The following is a 16,034-nucleotide window of genomic DNA, read 5'->3' on the forward strand; positions in this document are numbered from 1 at the left end:
GGGGCCAGATGAGGCGAGAAGTCCCAGAGAGCGACGAGAGATGAAGACCATTTCCCTTAGCGAACTGGGCTCGCGGCCACTCAGGCTCCCAGAGCTGAGCCGATGGGGCTGCTGTCTCCTGTGCCTCCTCCAAAGTTAGGGGTTCCAAGCCGGGCCATGGCCGAGGACAGGGGCGCCCCCAGCCCGGCCTCCTCATCGTTTCCATTTGTCCCGCATCTGAGCATCTCCACGGCTGCAGCGAAGCCTAGAGATGATCCCTTTCCTGGATACGAAGCTGGGGGTGCGAGGGGGGGGGGTGGGAGGGGGGAAGGGGAAGTGATGATTTGCGGGGTCACCCAGAAGGGCACGAGGAGAATGGAGCATTCTCAGGGCGCGCCCCTCGGAAGGGGATATTGAGGGGGCGCGTGGGCCCCAGAACGCAGAGGCTGCAGGGCCCCACGGGCGTCGCCAGGCGCGCGGTTGCCGGGGGACCGGGCTGTTGACCGCGGGCCGAATCCCAGAGGCAGGGCTCGCTGCGCGCTCGCCGCACCCACCATGGCCTCCCGCAGCGCGGGCACCCTCCTGTCCGAGTTCAATGCCGCCTACGTGCCCCCTGCCCTCATGCCCGGGTAAGGCACCGCCCTCCCGGCAGAACCTGCGGTTCAGAGCCGCGAGGGAGTGGGGGGTGGGAGGCTGGGGGTGGGAGCCTCTCCCTCCCCCTCCGCAAAAACCCTCCTCCGTCCCTGAAACTCCGCCCCCGCGCCTTTGGGGTTTGAAGGAACCCCAGGTGCCAGCGTTTGGCCTGGCTGGGTGGTCTTCCCGGGAGAGGGTGGCGCCCCCTGTAGGCTGGGCGCCCGCGGGGACTCCCTGGACCCCCCTAGGTAGGAAGCCGGTCCTAGCGGCACAGAATACACCCAGGCCGGGATAAGGGGAGCCCCAGTGGGTGGGGGCCGGGTAAGGGCGCGGAGAGGAGACACCGTGTGGGGCTGGTGTTTGGAGACGCCCAGGCAAGAGCGAGAAGGTGAGGGATCCCCGAAAAGTGAGCAGGCTCTGCAGCCCCCAGCACAGTTTGGGGCACCCGGTGAGGGTTGGTATTTGTCATTTGAAGAAGGGAAGGAGACGTGGTGGGCGCCTGGGGGCGGGGCTCAAAGACTCTGGGGAGCCGGACAGGCAGCAGTCATGTCCAGTGGTGTGCACTGTCCAGGGGCCTGTGTTCGGTTCTTCACCCCCGCCCGCCCCCCCAAAGGCTCACCTCATCCTCACAGTGTGCTGGCTTTGAGAGTGTCCAGCCCCCAGGGCTGCCTTGTCTTGAGATGCAGGGTCAAACCTTCCTCTAGACGTTCCCAAACTCCAAACCTGTAAGCTGCAAGCCTGGTGGTTTCCTTCCGGCCTTTCCTCCCCAAGTGTCTGAGGTTTGCACTCCCAACCTCCTCTCCAGGGAATAGGATTGTCTTCTCTCTCCTACCAGTCAACACAGGCATCGAGGGCAGGAGCGGGGTTCGGAGAAGCCACCTGAGCAGTGTCAGCACATCTGTAAGGGATGAAGGAGTGGGTGAGAGAGGGAGTGACCGGAATTCATGTCTTTGGAGTTCCGCAGGCAGGTTTTCCGGTGCTCTCCCCCGAGAACCGAACAGACTGAAAAAGGAACACCAGACCTCGCAATGTATTTTGTACGAAGTTTGGGTTGTTTTGAAGCACTGCAGGCAAGACATTCGAGGGGCTATGTTGTTAAAATCATTTCTGCACCCGGAGGTAGTGTGGCAACCAGGGGCTGGTCCTGGAGTTTTCATCCTCCCACTTGTGGTCAGGACCTCGGACAGCTCAACCTGGGTTCCCATCACACAAAGCTAATTGACCAGGCCACAGTTTCCCACGAATTCACTCATTTGGGCATTCGTTTGATAAAGATGTGTCGAGTGCTTGGGATATGCCAGGTGTTGTATTAAGACAAAAACGGATGGCGGCGGGGGAGAGGGGGGGGGAAGGCTGGCCCTTGAGGGTTTACAGCCTTGGATAGTAGGTTTATACCACATCCTGGGTGTTTATCATGAGGTTTGATTTTATACTTTGATGCATTTTTTTCCTTAAGCCCCGCACGGTCTCTAGTTTGAATGAACTCTCCCCCATGTCCCCCCACTCTGTTTAGGTCTGTGTGTGGGAGGGGTGGGGTGGAATGATTGTTTTAGAAGCAACCCCAGGATGCTTTCTGGCCACCACACTTGTGTGCAGTTTCCTTGAGCAGCACTCTGTCCTGTGGTTGAGCTAGAGACTGTGATCACAGGTGAATCGTAAACAAGGCGCTAAGCTTGGACTGGGCTAGTGTGAGCAGCTGAGCCTGGAGCTACTGCTTCCTCAGCCGGATCTTCCTGGGAGGGGTGTGCGCTCCCTGAAGATCCCCATCAGAGAGGGAAGAACTGAGTTGTCTCACCTTTCCTAATGCTACCTCGTTGGCAATCTTGTTAACTTAATGAAAGAATCCAAGAGTTACACCACGCTTGGATAATTATTATTTTTGTGTCTTTCCAGACATTAGTCACAGGATTTTCAGTGCAGCCAGTCTCTTCTGACACTCAAATCACCCCCCTTCCCAGTTTTATTCACAGAGGCAGAGACTCTCCATAGTGGTGAGGACCTCAGAGACCATGCAACCCAGCCCTCTCCTGTGTTAGACGCCAGCACTGAGGTCCTGGGGGGACTTGCCTGAGCCCCAGGCTGGTGATGGAAGAGCTGGGCTGGAACCCGCTCCCTGATGCCCTGTAGAAGCACCGTGAGCCCCCATGTATGAGCACCTACTGTGTGGCAGGCACTGTGCTAGGTTCTTTACAAACTTTTAAGGTCATCCAGCAAGTTGCCCAGTCAGGTCTTTGTGATTTCAACACCCCCCTCTCCCCCAATCCCTCCAGTGGTTAGCTATGATCCTTAGATCCCTGCAGTGTTCAAGGCTTGATTCTAGGCACCGTGGGAAACAGGATGCTTGTTTTCAGACTAGTTGGCCAGGATGCTTCTTCTCGTGCCTTGCTGCTCCGGGTGGCACAGCTCTCAAGCACCTTGCACTGTCTGGCCTGTGCCCATCCTTGCAGTGAGCAGAGAACACTTGGGGCAGAGTCCCTGGGATTGTAAAGCCTTTCAAGGGGTGAGACTGGCCTAGTGACGGACACTCTGTGCCTCCTGCTTGCAGGTCAGATCTGGTGACATCCATTTCCTTGCCCAGTCTACCACCGCACCTCACTGGGATCTCAGTGCAAACACTTGACCTGACATTGTGCATTCATTCATTCATTCATTCATTCATGCCCTGACTGCTTCTGCCCCTGATGCCCATAGCTCCTGCCCAGGAGGGAGGGCAGGAGGACTTGCACCCCAGTCCCTCCCTCCATCTGCCTGGAGTGGCAGCCATGCCCATATCTGCCACTGGGCTGGGCCCAGACCTCAGGGGCCTCTGGGCCATGAAATCAGTGCATTCTACACTTAACCATTGTGAAGGGGGGGGGGTGTCCCACAAGGTGGCTGTGCCCCCTTCCGTGGAACCCCATACAACAGACAGGCAAACCAGGGTTGAGCTGGTAAATGTTTAACAACCAGCTCTCTGGGGGAAAAAAGCCTTGATTTGTAGCACTCACTCACATCTGTGCTATAAATACTCCTGCCACAGCTGATTTCAAGCCATCAGTATGATGTCACTGAACAGAGTTGGAAAGAGATGCGCAGCAACACGGCAGCACACCAAGTCCCACCACACAGATGCAATCGACAGAAATTACCCCAAGGACAATAGTGAAGTGTATAAAATAATTAGGAAGTGATGAGTTTTGAGTATTTATTACCATTATTTCTAATATAACTTCTTTAACTGTAACTTTAATTTAATTTTTAATACTGGCCTGTTTAACAACAGGTTTGCAAAAATTTAGCTATTGGCTCTCTTGAGCCAGTATGAGCCCATGTAAGCTGCCCCCAGCCCACCCCTGCCTGCTCCTGCCAACTCCTTCGGGCCTGCGGTCTCACCTCCCAGGGTGAGCGAGGGGCAGCCAGGTGAGGGGAAGGGCGGGCAGATCTGGCAGCTGCGTTTCCGAAGTGCCTTCCATTTCAGCCCAGGCTCTGGCTCTGGAGGTGCAGCCCCGAAGAGAGACCAGTGCCTCCTGGGGCACGAAACAGAGGCTCTCTGCTCGGGAGGATGCAGGGGGGTCCAGATAGGTACCTGATGCCGCTCGCACCTTCCTGAAAACGGGTCACGGGCCCTGGAGAGAGACCTGGGCTTTGCAACAGGGACCCCGGACTCCAGAAGAATCATCAGCCCCTAAAAATGTGCCTCCATGTGTCAGTTCAATTCAACAAATATTTACAGGGTGCCATCTACTGAGTGCCAGGCATGCCAGGGATGAAGATGTGAGTAGAACGCAGCCCTCTGCCCACGGAGCTTACAGTTCAGAAGGAAAGAACATGCTAAGGGCCCAGGTAATTACCACTCAGCAGAATGCGGACTGGACGTAAGAGAGGCACATAGAGCGAAGACAGTTCCCCGGAGGGGCCAGGCCTGGTTCCTGGGCGGGTCAGAAGAGGCTCTACGAGGAGGGATGAGTAAGAGCACATGTGGGCAGAGGAGGAGATCAGGGTCTTTTGGACGGAGGGGTGGCCAGTGGAAAGCCGGGGGGGGGGGGGTGCCGGCAGGATATACATCCACAACAGCAAAGGGCCTGTCTGGCTGGAGTGAAAACGCTGCGGCGTGAAAGGGGACGATGAGACTGGAAAGATCTTCCGCGGAGGCTCATGTCAAGCAGGGCCTTGAGCCTGGTCCGGTCTGTTCTTAATTTCATAGGCAGTGGGAGCCGGGAAGGCTGTGCTCAGGGGAGGGATCTGCAGGAAGTGCTGTGGAGAAGAGGGCACTCGTGGAAGGAGGACACACTAAATAGTAACAAGTTAATTAGTTAATAGGGCTGCTCAGGGGATCCCGATGGCTCCTGGTAATTAATTTCCATGTTAGCTCTGGGGCCAACCTGTGGTGTTAAGAGGCAGGGCGGGACTGCTCCCTGTCCCACAATAATCACCGTGGACTTGAGGATGTGCATGTGATGGTTGTCCAGGGGCTGGCCGAGCACTTGTGTGGTGTGCAGGGGAGTGAGGCACACGGGAGCGCTGAAGGGGCCCAGGAGAGGGTGTGGTGGCACTGCAGGGGCTGTTGGATGCCCCGGCATGAGACCCTCCCCTGTTCCTCCCCACGTCCACCTGCTACACGGCCAACAACACGGGCCTTCGAAGGCTCTCCACCTGAACTGCATGGGCCATGCTCAAGGCACACACAGGCACACACAGAGACACAGACCTAGGCAGCCAAGGCGTGCCCGCCGAGTGCTAACTCAATGAGAACATTCACACATGCCCCTCCCGGAGCAAGTTCTGAACAGAATCCCGGCAGAACCTCCTTGCAGAGGAGAGGGCTTCTATTCCATTGGAATGCAAATACCTTGGCATTCAGAGAAGGTGGAGAAGCGGGGAGCAGAGGGGGAGTGCGCAGGGAGCCCGGGGGGTGGCGGAGAGAAGAATCACAAGGACGCGTCACATTTCTGTAGCTACTTTCTTTAGAGGAGCGCAAACGTCACTGTGGGTGGGACGCTTCATGGCAGAGCCAAGCCCCTTGGGAAACAGCATTCCAGGACGCGGTGCCCCGGGTTTCTGGACTTCTGCCTCCGCCAGCGAACAGTTACTGAACACTTGTCACGTGTCAGGTGCCGTGTAGGTCCTGGGGGTAAAGGAGAGTGCAGATGAGCAGAGGAAATGAACTGGCATGGCTCTGTGGGGATGAAGCATCATCCTACTGTGAAGCAGAGATGTTGGTAGAGGGTGTGTGGCCAGGGAAGGTGGCAGAGGGCCCTGGCTCAGTGAGTGAGGGGGGGGTACCCTGAGGGGCGGGGGGAGATAGGGTTGGCGGCTTCGAGAGCAGGTGGGGCCCCAGAGATGCGAGGAACATTCCTGGGCACAGGGCACCCGTGGGGAAGGGTTAGGAGAGGAGGCCCCATGACCTGCGGCACGTTGGAGAAAGATCGCTCTGGCATCCGTGTGGACGTGGGGCTAGAAGGGATGAAACTTGGCCTAGGACACGAACTAGGAGATCTGAAACTGTCCAGGTGAGCAATGAGGAAGGCCTGTAGCAGGTGGGACAGAGGACAGTGGGAAGGCCCTAACGAGGGAGCATGCAAGACTCGGGGAGGAGCTGGGTGTGGAGGACAGCAGGGACTCCTGATTCCTGATGGATCTGGGGGAATCTGGGGGGTGGGGGACCTCAACCAGGATGAGGATATCCAGGAGGAGGAGCAGGCTAGTGTCCGTCGTTCTGAGTGTGGAGTCTGGGGGTGAGCCCTGGTGGGCAGCTGGGGGTGTGGGTCTCAGCCACAGATCTGGGTGACCTTGGCGATGGAAGTCTACCACAGATGAGCTCCCCCAGAGGGAGTGGGTCTCTGAAAAGAGAAGAGAACTCTGGGTAACACCAGCACCCAGAAGATGGGCAGGGGAAGAGAGCCAGACCCCAGTCTGCCCCCTCCACACTGAGGGTCTCCTCAAAGCCTCAGTCAATGCAATTCCCCCCTTTAATAGCATTAGAGCCCTGACACAGCACAGCCCCTGCACACCCCGCACTCAATAATCCTGAGTGAGGAGGTAGGCTCGGGAAGGAGGGCTGAGCCGTGTGGACTTTTGTCATTCCCTAAACACCCAGCACTGTGCCAGCACATAGTAGGTTCCCAATAAAGGGACTCTTAATGCCATCTGACTCTTAACAAACAGGTACATGTACAAAGAAGAAAGCAACAATGCCACCCCACCCCCTCAATCGAAACACCTAGAATTCACCAGAATTAGCATTTGGTGCACTTCAGTCCAGGTTTCTTTTTATGTGTATGGTCAGATAAAAGACGACATGGATGGCCCAGCTGGCGTGGCTCAGTGGTTGAGCATCAGCCTGTGAACCAGGAGATCACAGTTTGATTCCCAGGCAGCGCACGTGCCTCGCTCAATCCCCAGTGGAGAGGGGGGGGGGGGGGGGCATGCAGGAGGCAGCCGACTGATGATTTTCTCTCATCATGATGCTTCTGTCTCTCTCTCCCTCTCCCTTCCTCTCTGAAATCTATAAAAATATATATTTTTTAAAAAGATGGGTGGATGATAGGAAGATAGACAAAGCAATTTTACAAAAGTATAATCACACTGAATGAGGGGTTACTTTAGCGTGAAAAGCATGAAACAATCTTACTAGAATTAACTGAAGAGAAAGATACTGACATAAGATGGAAAAAAATAGCTAGACTTAGATAAATGCTAATTCATCACAGGAGATATTAGTTCACAAAAGATCCCTCTGAAGGAGGGAGACCGAGAGAGAACATGAAAACCATCAGGGGGTTAGAGTCATTATGGTGTGTGTGTGTGTAATGACATGTTTCAATTTTAGATGCCATGGGTTGGCTGCTTTAGAAATTCTTAGTGCACTTCCATCTCCCCTCTACCCACTCCCTAATTTCTGTTGTTTAAACTATTTTTTACTTTGCCAGGTTTTACATTTGCGTTCTGTTCTGCAACCAGCCTTCACCTAGTCGCTCTTCTTAGTTCTGTCCTTAACCAGATTGGAAGCTAACCACCAGTCATCCTAACAGGGTCTATATTATTGTGTGTTTTTTTTCTTTTGCATCATCTCATAGTTGGCAGGATTTGGTCACTGAACACCACTTTCCCAAAGAGGGGCACAGCTGAGGGAGATGGGCACCCACGTTTCTGACTAGGACATCTGGGAGGTGCTCTTCAATGAGATGAGATATTGGGGAAGGTGATGCTGGGAGAGGACGCCCCGGGGACACCCAAGGGAGACGTTTTGTGTGCGACTGTCTACAGGAGCCTGAAGCTTGGCGGGACTTCTGGACTGGATGTGTAGACTGGGGTCATCTGCACACAGGTGAAGGTGAAGGCCACGGCACACACATCCCCCCCATGTTCCAGCGGACATGAGCAGAGGAGGAACAGAGGAGGACACTGAAAAGGAACAGGGCGGAGATGTAGGTGAAAACCAACAGACAATATGAGAGGACACGAAAAATACCAAGAGCGGTGTTTCAAGAAGAGAGAGGCCAACCATGCCCAATGCTGCAGGAAGGCCACTGGTGGCCCCTAAGAGCCATTCCGTGGCATCAGGGGCGGGGCCAGGTTTCAGCGGCTGAGGAGCGAAGGGAAGCCCTCCGCTGTGCTCACTGGGAACGCTGTGATCTCTGTCCTGTGCGCAGTCTGAGGCTCATGCTTTGTGGAAGTTGCTAGTTCTCCCCTTGTTTTGCCTAAACAAGGCCGTGGCTTTCTGTGTGTCTCCCTTCCCTGGGGGCTCAGTGCCCTGTGTCTGCTGTGCTCTCTGAGTCCCCAGTCCTGCTCAGTGTCCAGTCCGTCTCACGGCCTCGTTGGTTGCAGAGGGGCATGGAGGTCCTTCTGCAGCTCTCAGAGCTCCGGGACCTGGCCAGCTCCGGGCTGCACCTTGTGCGGTCCTCCTCCTGGGAGCGATGCTGGAACTCTCCGAGCCCAGGCCCCACACACTCAGCACGTGTCCCTGCTGTGCCCCCGCTATCTTCTCACATTTTCTCGGCCTCTTGATGAAATAACTGCAGACGCTCAGAGCTGTAGGAGACCTCACATCTTCAGCCCCTGAAGGGGGACATCCAGGGAGAGCGATTTGCCTACAGCCTTGCTGCGGGGGTCAGGACGGAAGCCACGGTTTCTAGCCCCTGTGTGAGCCTCTGGTCTGGAGATGTGGCCGCCCTAGAGGTCTAGGCCAGTGGTCTGCAAACTCATTAGTCAACAGAGCCAAATATCAACAGTACAACGATTGAAATTTCTTTTGAGAGCCAAATTTCTTAAACTTAAACTTCTAACGCCACTTCTTCAAAATAGACTCGCCCAGGCCGTGGTATTTTGTGGAAGAGCCACACTCAAGGGGCCAAAGAGCCGCATGTGGCTCGCGAGCCACAGTTTGCCGACCACGGGTCTAGGGCATGAAGAGGTCCACAATCTCTTTCACTCGAGCCCCCCCACCACCACCCCCCTCCAGCCAGGGACTGAGCTGGGCAGTGCACTGTAGGAAGTCTCTCAAGCCCCAGAGGTAGCCACGGGGCCCAGTGGCCTCACCCCCAGTTTTAAGGGCCTCCTGTGGAGGTGGCTCTGGAGCCCTTCCCAGACCTCTCCCTCCCCCTCTGCTGTCACAGATACAGAGGCCATGTTCCCGGTGTGGCCTCCTCCTTCGGCTCCACCTACGGCTCCACCACCCTCAAGTACTTCCAGGACTACCGCCATGCAGCCATGGAGAAGAGCCACATCCCCTTCAGCAAAGGCGGCCAGTTCCCGACCATCTTCTCCCCAAGCCCCAGCCTCACGCAGAGCCGCTGTGTCCGCTGGCTGCGCACGCCCACCTACACCCGCTTCAACCTGGACAGTGACCGCTCCCTCGAGCTCACCCGCTTCTACCAGGTGGGCTGGGCCAGGGGAGACCTCTCACCCCCAGAGTCCTGACCTCCCCTCACCCAGGGGCTCCGGTGACTCTTGCCCCTGCTCCCCCCTCCCCCACCGACGGGAGAGTTGGAGCCTTTGGGGATGTGCCGCTCTCACCTCTGCCCTGTGGCCTCCCAGCCCTCTGGGCCCCTGCGTACCTCCTCCCTGAGTAAAAGGCCGAAAATGCATCCCCAAGAGGAACCATGCATGCACGAAGGGCCCACAAAGTGCCCACCTAGCTCCAGCCCCAAGCCTGCTCTTGACTGTACATGCCCACCTGGAGCCAGGTGCCCACCTGACACCTCCTGCTCCACAGGCCTCTGAGGATGTGCCCCCAGTGGACCTCAGCCCCAACCTGGACCCTAATTGCCCCCTAGGGAAGAGGCAAATGGAGGGGACCTGCCCACTCCCTAGTGTTCTTGTCCGGTTGCTCTGGCCTGCTTCAGACCCATCCTGGCGGGCACAGGTGCTTGGCTACCTCTGTGGGGGCCAGGCTCATCCTCTGCTTGGTCCTGGAAACCTCACTCTCACTGACCCCCTTGCAAACATCCCTCCATCCTGGTCAAGGACATGGGTGCACAGGGCGCTCCAGGGAGGGGACCCGGTGGATGCCGTCAGACTCAGGTGCTGGGGGGCCGTCTCAATGGGCCTGGCAAGGCCTTGCTCTCCATCTTGGCTCTCACTCAGAGCACGGTCTGTCCAGGAGGGAGGGAGAGGGAGGAAGAAACACACGGAGCATACCCATGCCACCTGCTGAGCCGGGCCTTGCATGCCTCGCCTCTGCTGGTCACTTGTCTCATTTACTCTCCATCGCGAAGCTGGGGAGGTGCACGTCCTCATCCCCATTAGACAGATGAGGAGCCGGGCCCAGAGAGGGCACCCTGCTGAGGACTCCTCGGGGGCACAAGGGGAGACAGACACCACCCCTGCTCAGGGACAACCAGGCGGGGACTGCAGGTGCCCAAGGCCACTCCTGCACACTCATCACCTGTCATCTCTCTCTCGGTCCCCTGAAGCTGGCGCAGCAGCATCGACATCACTATCGAGACAAGACAGGCCTGGTGCCCGGGATCCCCTACTTCGTGCTGCCTGTGAAGGAGAGTGAGCGGTACCCCATCCCCACCGACCTGTGAGTGCCTGACTTCCCGCCATCCATGCATTTAACAAACACATGTCCACAGGGCACCTGCCCTCAGCCAGGCATGCAGGCGCCCAGACTGAGAAATGAGTTAAGACCTTGCCCTAAAGAGCCTTTGCCTTAAAGGCTGACAGTTACAGAGCAAGAGGGTCAGGGTTCCGGAAGCCTCAGGATGCTAGGGACCTAGCCAGATGCACCGGGAGTTTGGGAGCAAACACCTTAATCTTTGCTAGGCTCCATTTGTAGGCTCCCTCCTTGCAATGGCAGCCAAACGCTGGTGCAGCGCCCTGAGCAGCTGCTGCCCTCTGATGGACATAGAGGATACTACACAGAACAGGGAATCGGGGCCTGGACCCCAACCAGACTTGGAAAATGTTCTCCTAAGGACTTGAAAATAGCTTTCAAAGTCCAACGGTCCACATGACAAAATATGAAAGTTCCCCCATGCCCGCACCTCACTGCTTTTGTCCAGGAGAGATGTCCCCCTGCAAGATTATCGGGCACACGGTTTCCTCACTTTCCCTCCTGATGCCCAGGCAGGGAGATCAGAAGTCTGTGCCATCAAGGTGTCATGTGGGGTAGGGGGCATCAGGAGGTCAGTGGGCAGATCTTGGCTTTCTAACTCCATTCTGACTCCTTGCTTACCTCACGAGCTCTGAGCCTTGCCATCATCATTGTTGATGAGGCAGCAACTTTTTCCATAGAGGTTCCTCTCTGCAATATAGATGAGCTCATTTTATAAATAGGGGCTCCGAGGCTTAGCAATAGTCTCAGAAATGTGTGCCAGGTGGCAAGTCTGGTGGGAGGTAGAACCTGGAGGAACCCAGGTCTCCTGGTGCCAACACTAGCCCCCGGGGTTAGCCATCTCCTTGGGGTGGCGCTGAGTCAGTCCAAACCTGGAGACAGTGTGGGGCCTTTCCTGGAGTCAGATCTCCTCTTGAAACCACTCTGGGCAGGATTTGCACCCCCCACAGCTGTGGGGATCCCAGGACACCCCAGCTTTGTTTCTTCTCCAAACTGCCTGGCAACCTGTCCTGCTGCTTGATGGCTTCATGCCCAATACAGAGGGCCAACCAGGTGGTAGTGAGTAAGAGGGTCAGTGCCTGCATTCAGCCCTTTCCTAGATTGCCTCATGGCCTGGGGCAAGTTCCTGGCCTTCCATGAGTTTCATCACCAACAACACCACCACCATCATCATCACCAACACCATCATTGTCATCATCACCATCACCATCATCACCAACACCATTGTTGCTATCATCAGCACCACCACCATCACCAACACCATCATCACTATTACCATTTCCTATAACATTTGTTGAGTGTCTGCTCCTTGTCCAGCATTATGTTAAGTGCTTTATATGCATTGCATCCTTTATTCCTCAACACAAAGCTAAGAGGGAGGTACCAACATCCGTTTGTTTGATACGTGTACACTTCTAGCAAGAGTTGGGCCACAATCCATCCCAGGTCTGTCTGACATCCACGTCTTCACTCTCAGCCACTCTACTGTTGTGCAAACATAAGTTATGTCAACTGCAGGGTGATGTCACATGTTAAGCTGATGAACAACCAGCAGGGTCAGGGTCAACGTGGGCTGGGAAATGGGCAGGCGGGGCTGTGGCTGGGCATTTTCACCCTCCCTCCCTGGCATAACACCGACTTTGTCTTTACCCCCAGGCCTCCTCTGAGCGCGAAGGATAAGTGGCACCTTTTTAGAGTCTCCCCCGATAACCGGAGGGTCCACCAGACATTCCCGTCGGGGAAGAGGGTCTCCTACCAGGAGCGGCAGAGGAGAGATGCCTACTTTGAGTTCAGATCGTGATGCCTGAGAGCCGTGGCCTTAACAGGGCTGGCTCTTTGGAATAAAATCTATACCATGACCATCCCACACTCCTCTCCTCTGAGCCCCAGGAGCATGTGGCTGTAGCAGGGCAGCATCTGAGGATCACATAGCACTAGATCTTAAGGGCTGTGGAAAGCTCAGCCCAATGGGGTTCAAGCCAAGAAAAAGTGGTGCCCAGGGACCTGCTCACCCACGTCTCCCCCTGAGCTGATGGAGGTAGAAGTGAGAACTGAAGGGCTCCTGAGTCTCAGGTGCAGAGATGCCTTCCACCTGCCTCCTGGTGTCATCGAGGAAGCCCCGTTAGCCCATGTCTGAGAATGAGGGTGAAGGGACCCCAGACAGTGGCCCTGGGTGTCATCTGCAAAGGAAGCTCCGTCCAGGCCCTGTCCCAGCATTGTTCAGTCCACACAATAACGTGTAGGAGAAGTGAAGTTATTGATAAAGACACCGAGGCTCAGAGACGTTGCCCAAGCTCACAGCTTGGAAATGATACCGTCAGGGTTTGAACCCAGGCCTGACTCCCAAGTCCTGGTTTTTCCACTACACATCCTCCCTGTGGTCCAGGTGGAGGCTGAGGGGCAGGGGTGACGCAGCCCTTGGGATCCCAAAGAACTCGGTGGTGCCGGGAGAAGCCATCTCCCTGTGTTCTCCCCAGACTGGCGTGGACAGGCTGGGTTGTCATCTCCCCCCACCCCCGGGCTGTTTCTAGAAGGAGACAGGAGGGGGAGACCCAGGACTGAGCCACTCTTCAAGGAATCCTGATGTTTCAGGAACCTCCGGGCCAGAAGTGGGCCCTGGGAATGGGTTCTGAGGCCACATGCCTGAGGTGGCCTGGGAGGGCCAGGGTCCGGAGGGTCTGTTCTCTCCAGGCTGCTGCTTTCCACCTTCTGGAAGGCCGCCTGCCTGGGACAGGGGACAGGATGTGGGTGACAGCCCCTCCGTGGACTGGGATGGGCACCTCCGGCCAGGTGTGTACCCACACCACAGGATTCCTCCAACATTCCAGGGCCCCTGGATTTGATCAAGGGACTCCAACCAGCAACAGGGCCCTTATTACCCGTGAATAGTGAGACCGGACCTTTAGGCAAAGGGACCGCTGCAGGTTCAAGTACAGAGGGTGGAACAGCCCTTCCTGAGAGCCAGCATTTAGACCCCTCCCCCCAGGACAGTGTAAGTAAGAAAAACCATGTTCCCACCAGATAGGCATCTGACAGCTCTCAGAGACCCCAGAGGGGCTTCTCCTGTGTCCCGGGGTCCCTGACCAGCTGGGCCCCAAAGGGTCCCTGTGGGGGCCAAATTCATTCCAGGGCTTGGCCAAAGAGCAAAGCAAATAAACCCGGAATTCTGGTCACACACTCTCACATCCCAAGGGCGCCAAGATGTCTTCTCCCTTGACCAGGGCTGGGAAGCTGGGCGCCAACTGGAATGAGCGCTATGAGCACCTCTCTGTACAGGCTGCATGGAGAGTCCTGGTGGACTTCATCCCATCTGGCCTGGCCCTGCTCGACGAAGGCTGGGGTTTGAAGCCTGCCCCCCAAGAGCTGGCCATTCCAGCTTGCTTGGCGTCAGAGGCGAACTTAAGCCCTGGAATGAGCAGTACTTAATAAAAAAGACTTCTATGTGACCCTGCCTTCAAAAAATGATGAACTGACGGCAAAGAAAAGGCTTTTCCTTTGCTTTATTAAATAAACAATATGCTGTAAGTGAGGGCGGGACAGGGACAAAGTCATAATTTTAATCAAGAGTCCTCTGGAGTCTGGAAGGGGTTGGATTCCAGTCCAGTGGTCCCCTCGGAGTCACCAGGTCAGGGATTTGTGGCCACATCAGCATCCCCAGAAGTGGATCCGAAAGGAGCTGCAAGAATCCATGAGCCACTTGGAGCCTGCAGGTCTAAGGCGCCTCTGACTTCTGGGCTCCCGGCAGTCCTAGCCGCATCCTCCCGTGCCCACCTCGCGTCCCTTTTCTGAGTAGTGGCCAATTCGCAGCTCTCCCAAGCCAACCCAGCCTTTGAGCAACTCTGAGCATCACTAGAATGCAAAGGGTGTTAGAACCTGGTGGTGCTGGAACCATGGGAAGAAATGGGAGAGATTCCAAGAAAAACTCAATGCCGACAGGATTCTGGCCTTCATTGTGTGAGGAAGGAGAGGAATTACCCTTGGGTGGCGTGGTCCCAAATGTGGACCCTCTTACAGGGAGTCTGCCCAAGCCACAGCCCCCGGCAGCCACGCTGGAGTGGAGAGCTTCTGCTCCATCCAGATGGTTAGAAGATGAGTGGGCACCTGGCCTGAGCTGGGCCAATTGAGTTCTCTCTCTGCAAAGTTGGAGTCACAGCTGAAGGTCATTCATTACTTAGGAGTCACTGAGGGTCATTCGAAGCCAAGGAGATATAAACTTGGCCACTGTGGGGAGGCCGTATTCGGCCCCCTGTCTGACAAAGCAGAGATGGCTGGATTGCATGTAGAGCTAAGGATGGAGTTGCTGGGGAGAGAGGCAGAGACCAGGCACTGCGAAGTCCCGGGTTCCTGACCAGTGCTCCCTGAGGTCTAGGTCTTTTTTGATTGGTTTGTTAGATAGTTTTGAATGGGCATTCTTTCTTGCCGTCAAATCACCTAGACTACCAGACCGAGGGCAGAATAGGGCCCAGGAGCAGCTGACGCAGGCAGAGATGCCAGCGCCGCTCTGCAGGGTGCCCTAGCAGGCTGCCTCTGGGACGGTGCTTCGCTCAGACTCCCACAGCCCGTGGGAAGGCTCCAAACAAGCTTGTTCAACACGCCAGGGAAATATGGAGGTGGCTGATTCTCTCCAGGTGACCATTAAGGCCCCTTTCTGCCCAGAACAAGGCTTGGAAATGCTTGAGTTCTTCTCTGAGCTGTTCCACCACCAGAATCTTCACACCCCTTGCGCACCCCCAACTCCGAGTGACCCCTGGAGGTTGGGGGGTGGGGGAGGACTAGCAGTGGCAAAGGCAACTCCCCAGGTCAGTGCTAGAGCCCAGGGGGCGTTGGGAGCAGCACCTGATGTTGGACCAACGCCTGGAATGCAGTCCTCCTCTCTCCTCGTAAACCCTCTGCCCCCTGGCTCCTCCTAGCGTATCTAATTTCTCAGCAGTGCCAGTTTGGAAACTCATGACCCCCCTGGGAAGTCAGAGGTGCCCCACTGGCCAAAGGGAGACTGGGGGGCCCTCCCTGTACCCCACTACGCTGGGCATACCCCAACCCCATCCCCACTCCAGAACACCTTACTTCATGAAGTCTGGAGCCTTGTTCATGGCGTGTTCAAACTCTGAGAAAGACAGCATGTTGTCATTGTCCAGATCCGACTCGTTCAGGACCTGGCCAGGGCGGGGGAGGAGCAGAGAGTCAGGTTGAGAGAATGAAATGGGGGCTAAGGGGTTGGGGGTGGGGGGGAGTCCGGCATGCAGAGGCTCCCTGTCAGGAGCTTCACACATCCCAGAGTCCCTGACCCCTGTGAGGCCATCCCACCCCAGACAAGGACATAGACGTGCAGAGTAATGAAGTCATGTGCCCTGAGGTCGAGGACCCGGTGGGCTGGTCTCATGTG

The 16,034-nt window shown here is 56.2% G+C and overlaps 2 protein-coding genes across 3 annotated transcripts in view; one reads left to right on the top strand and one right to left on the bottom strand.

The window, feature by feature from the left end:
• Positions 1–494: 494 nt before the first annotated feature.
• On the top strand, positions 495–12,513 carry FAM166C (family with sequence similarity 166 member C). Its single transcript, XM_008162340.3, has 4 exons — positions 495–608; positions 9,207–9,468; positions 10,506–10,618; positions 12,308–12,513. The coding sequence occupies exons 1-4, from the start codon at positions 535–537 to the stop codon at positions 12,450–12,452; spliced, it is 594 nt and encodes a 197-aa protein (XP_008160562.1). The 5' UTR covers positions 495–534; the 3' UTR covers positions 12,453–12,513.
• A 1,623-nt stretch (positions 12,514–14,136) lies between these two features.
• The window catches only part of CIB4 (calcium and integrin binding family member 4), a 35,502-nt gene continuing 33,604 nt past the window's right edge, over positions 14,137–16,034 (bottom strand). For both annotated transcript variants that reach the window (XM_028140264.2, XM_008162339.3), the window contains exons 6-7: positions 15,716–15,804; positions 14,137–14,327 (exon numbers count right to left, since the gene is read on the bottom strand). In XM_028140264.2, the coding sequence (XP_027996065.2) occupies positions 14,297–14,327; positions 15,716–15,804 (120 nt within the window). In that variant the 3' untranslated portion in view covers positions 14,137–14,296. The remainder of the gene's footprint in view (positions 14,328–15,715; positions 15,805–16,034) is intronic.

Source organism: Eptesicus fuscus, chromosome 16, assembly GCF_027574615.1.
Source record: "Eptesicus fuscus isolate TK198812 chromosome 16, DD_ASM_mEF_20220401, whole genome shotgun sequence".
In the NCBI taxonomy this organism is placed as follows: Eukaryota; Metazoa; Chordata; class Mammalia; order Chiroptera; family Vespertilionidae; genus Eptesicus; species Eptesicus fuscus.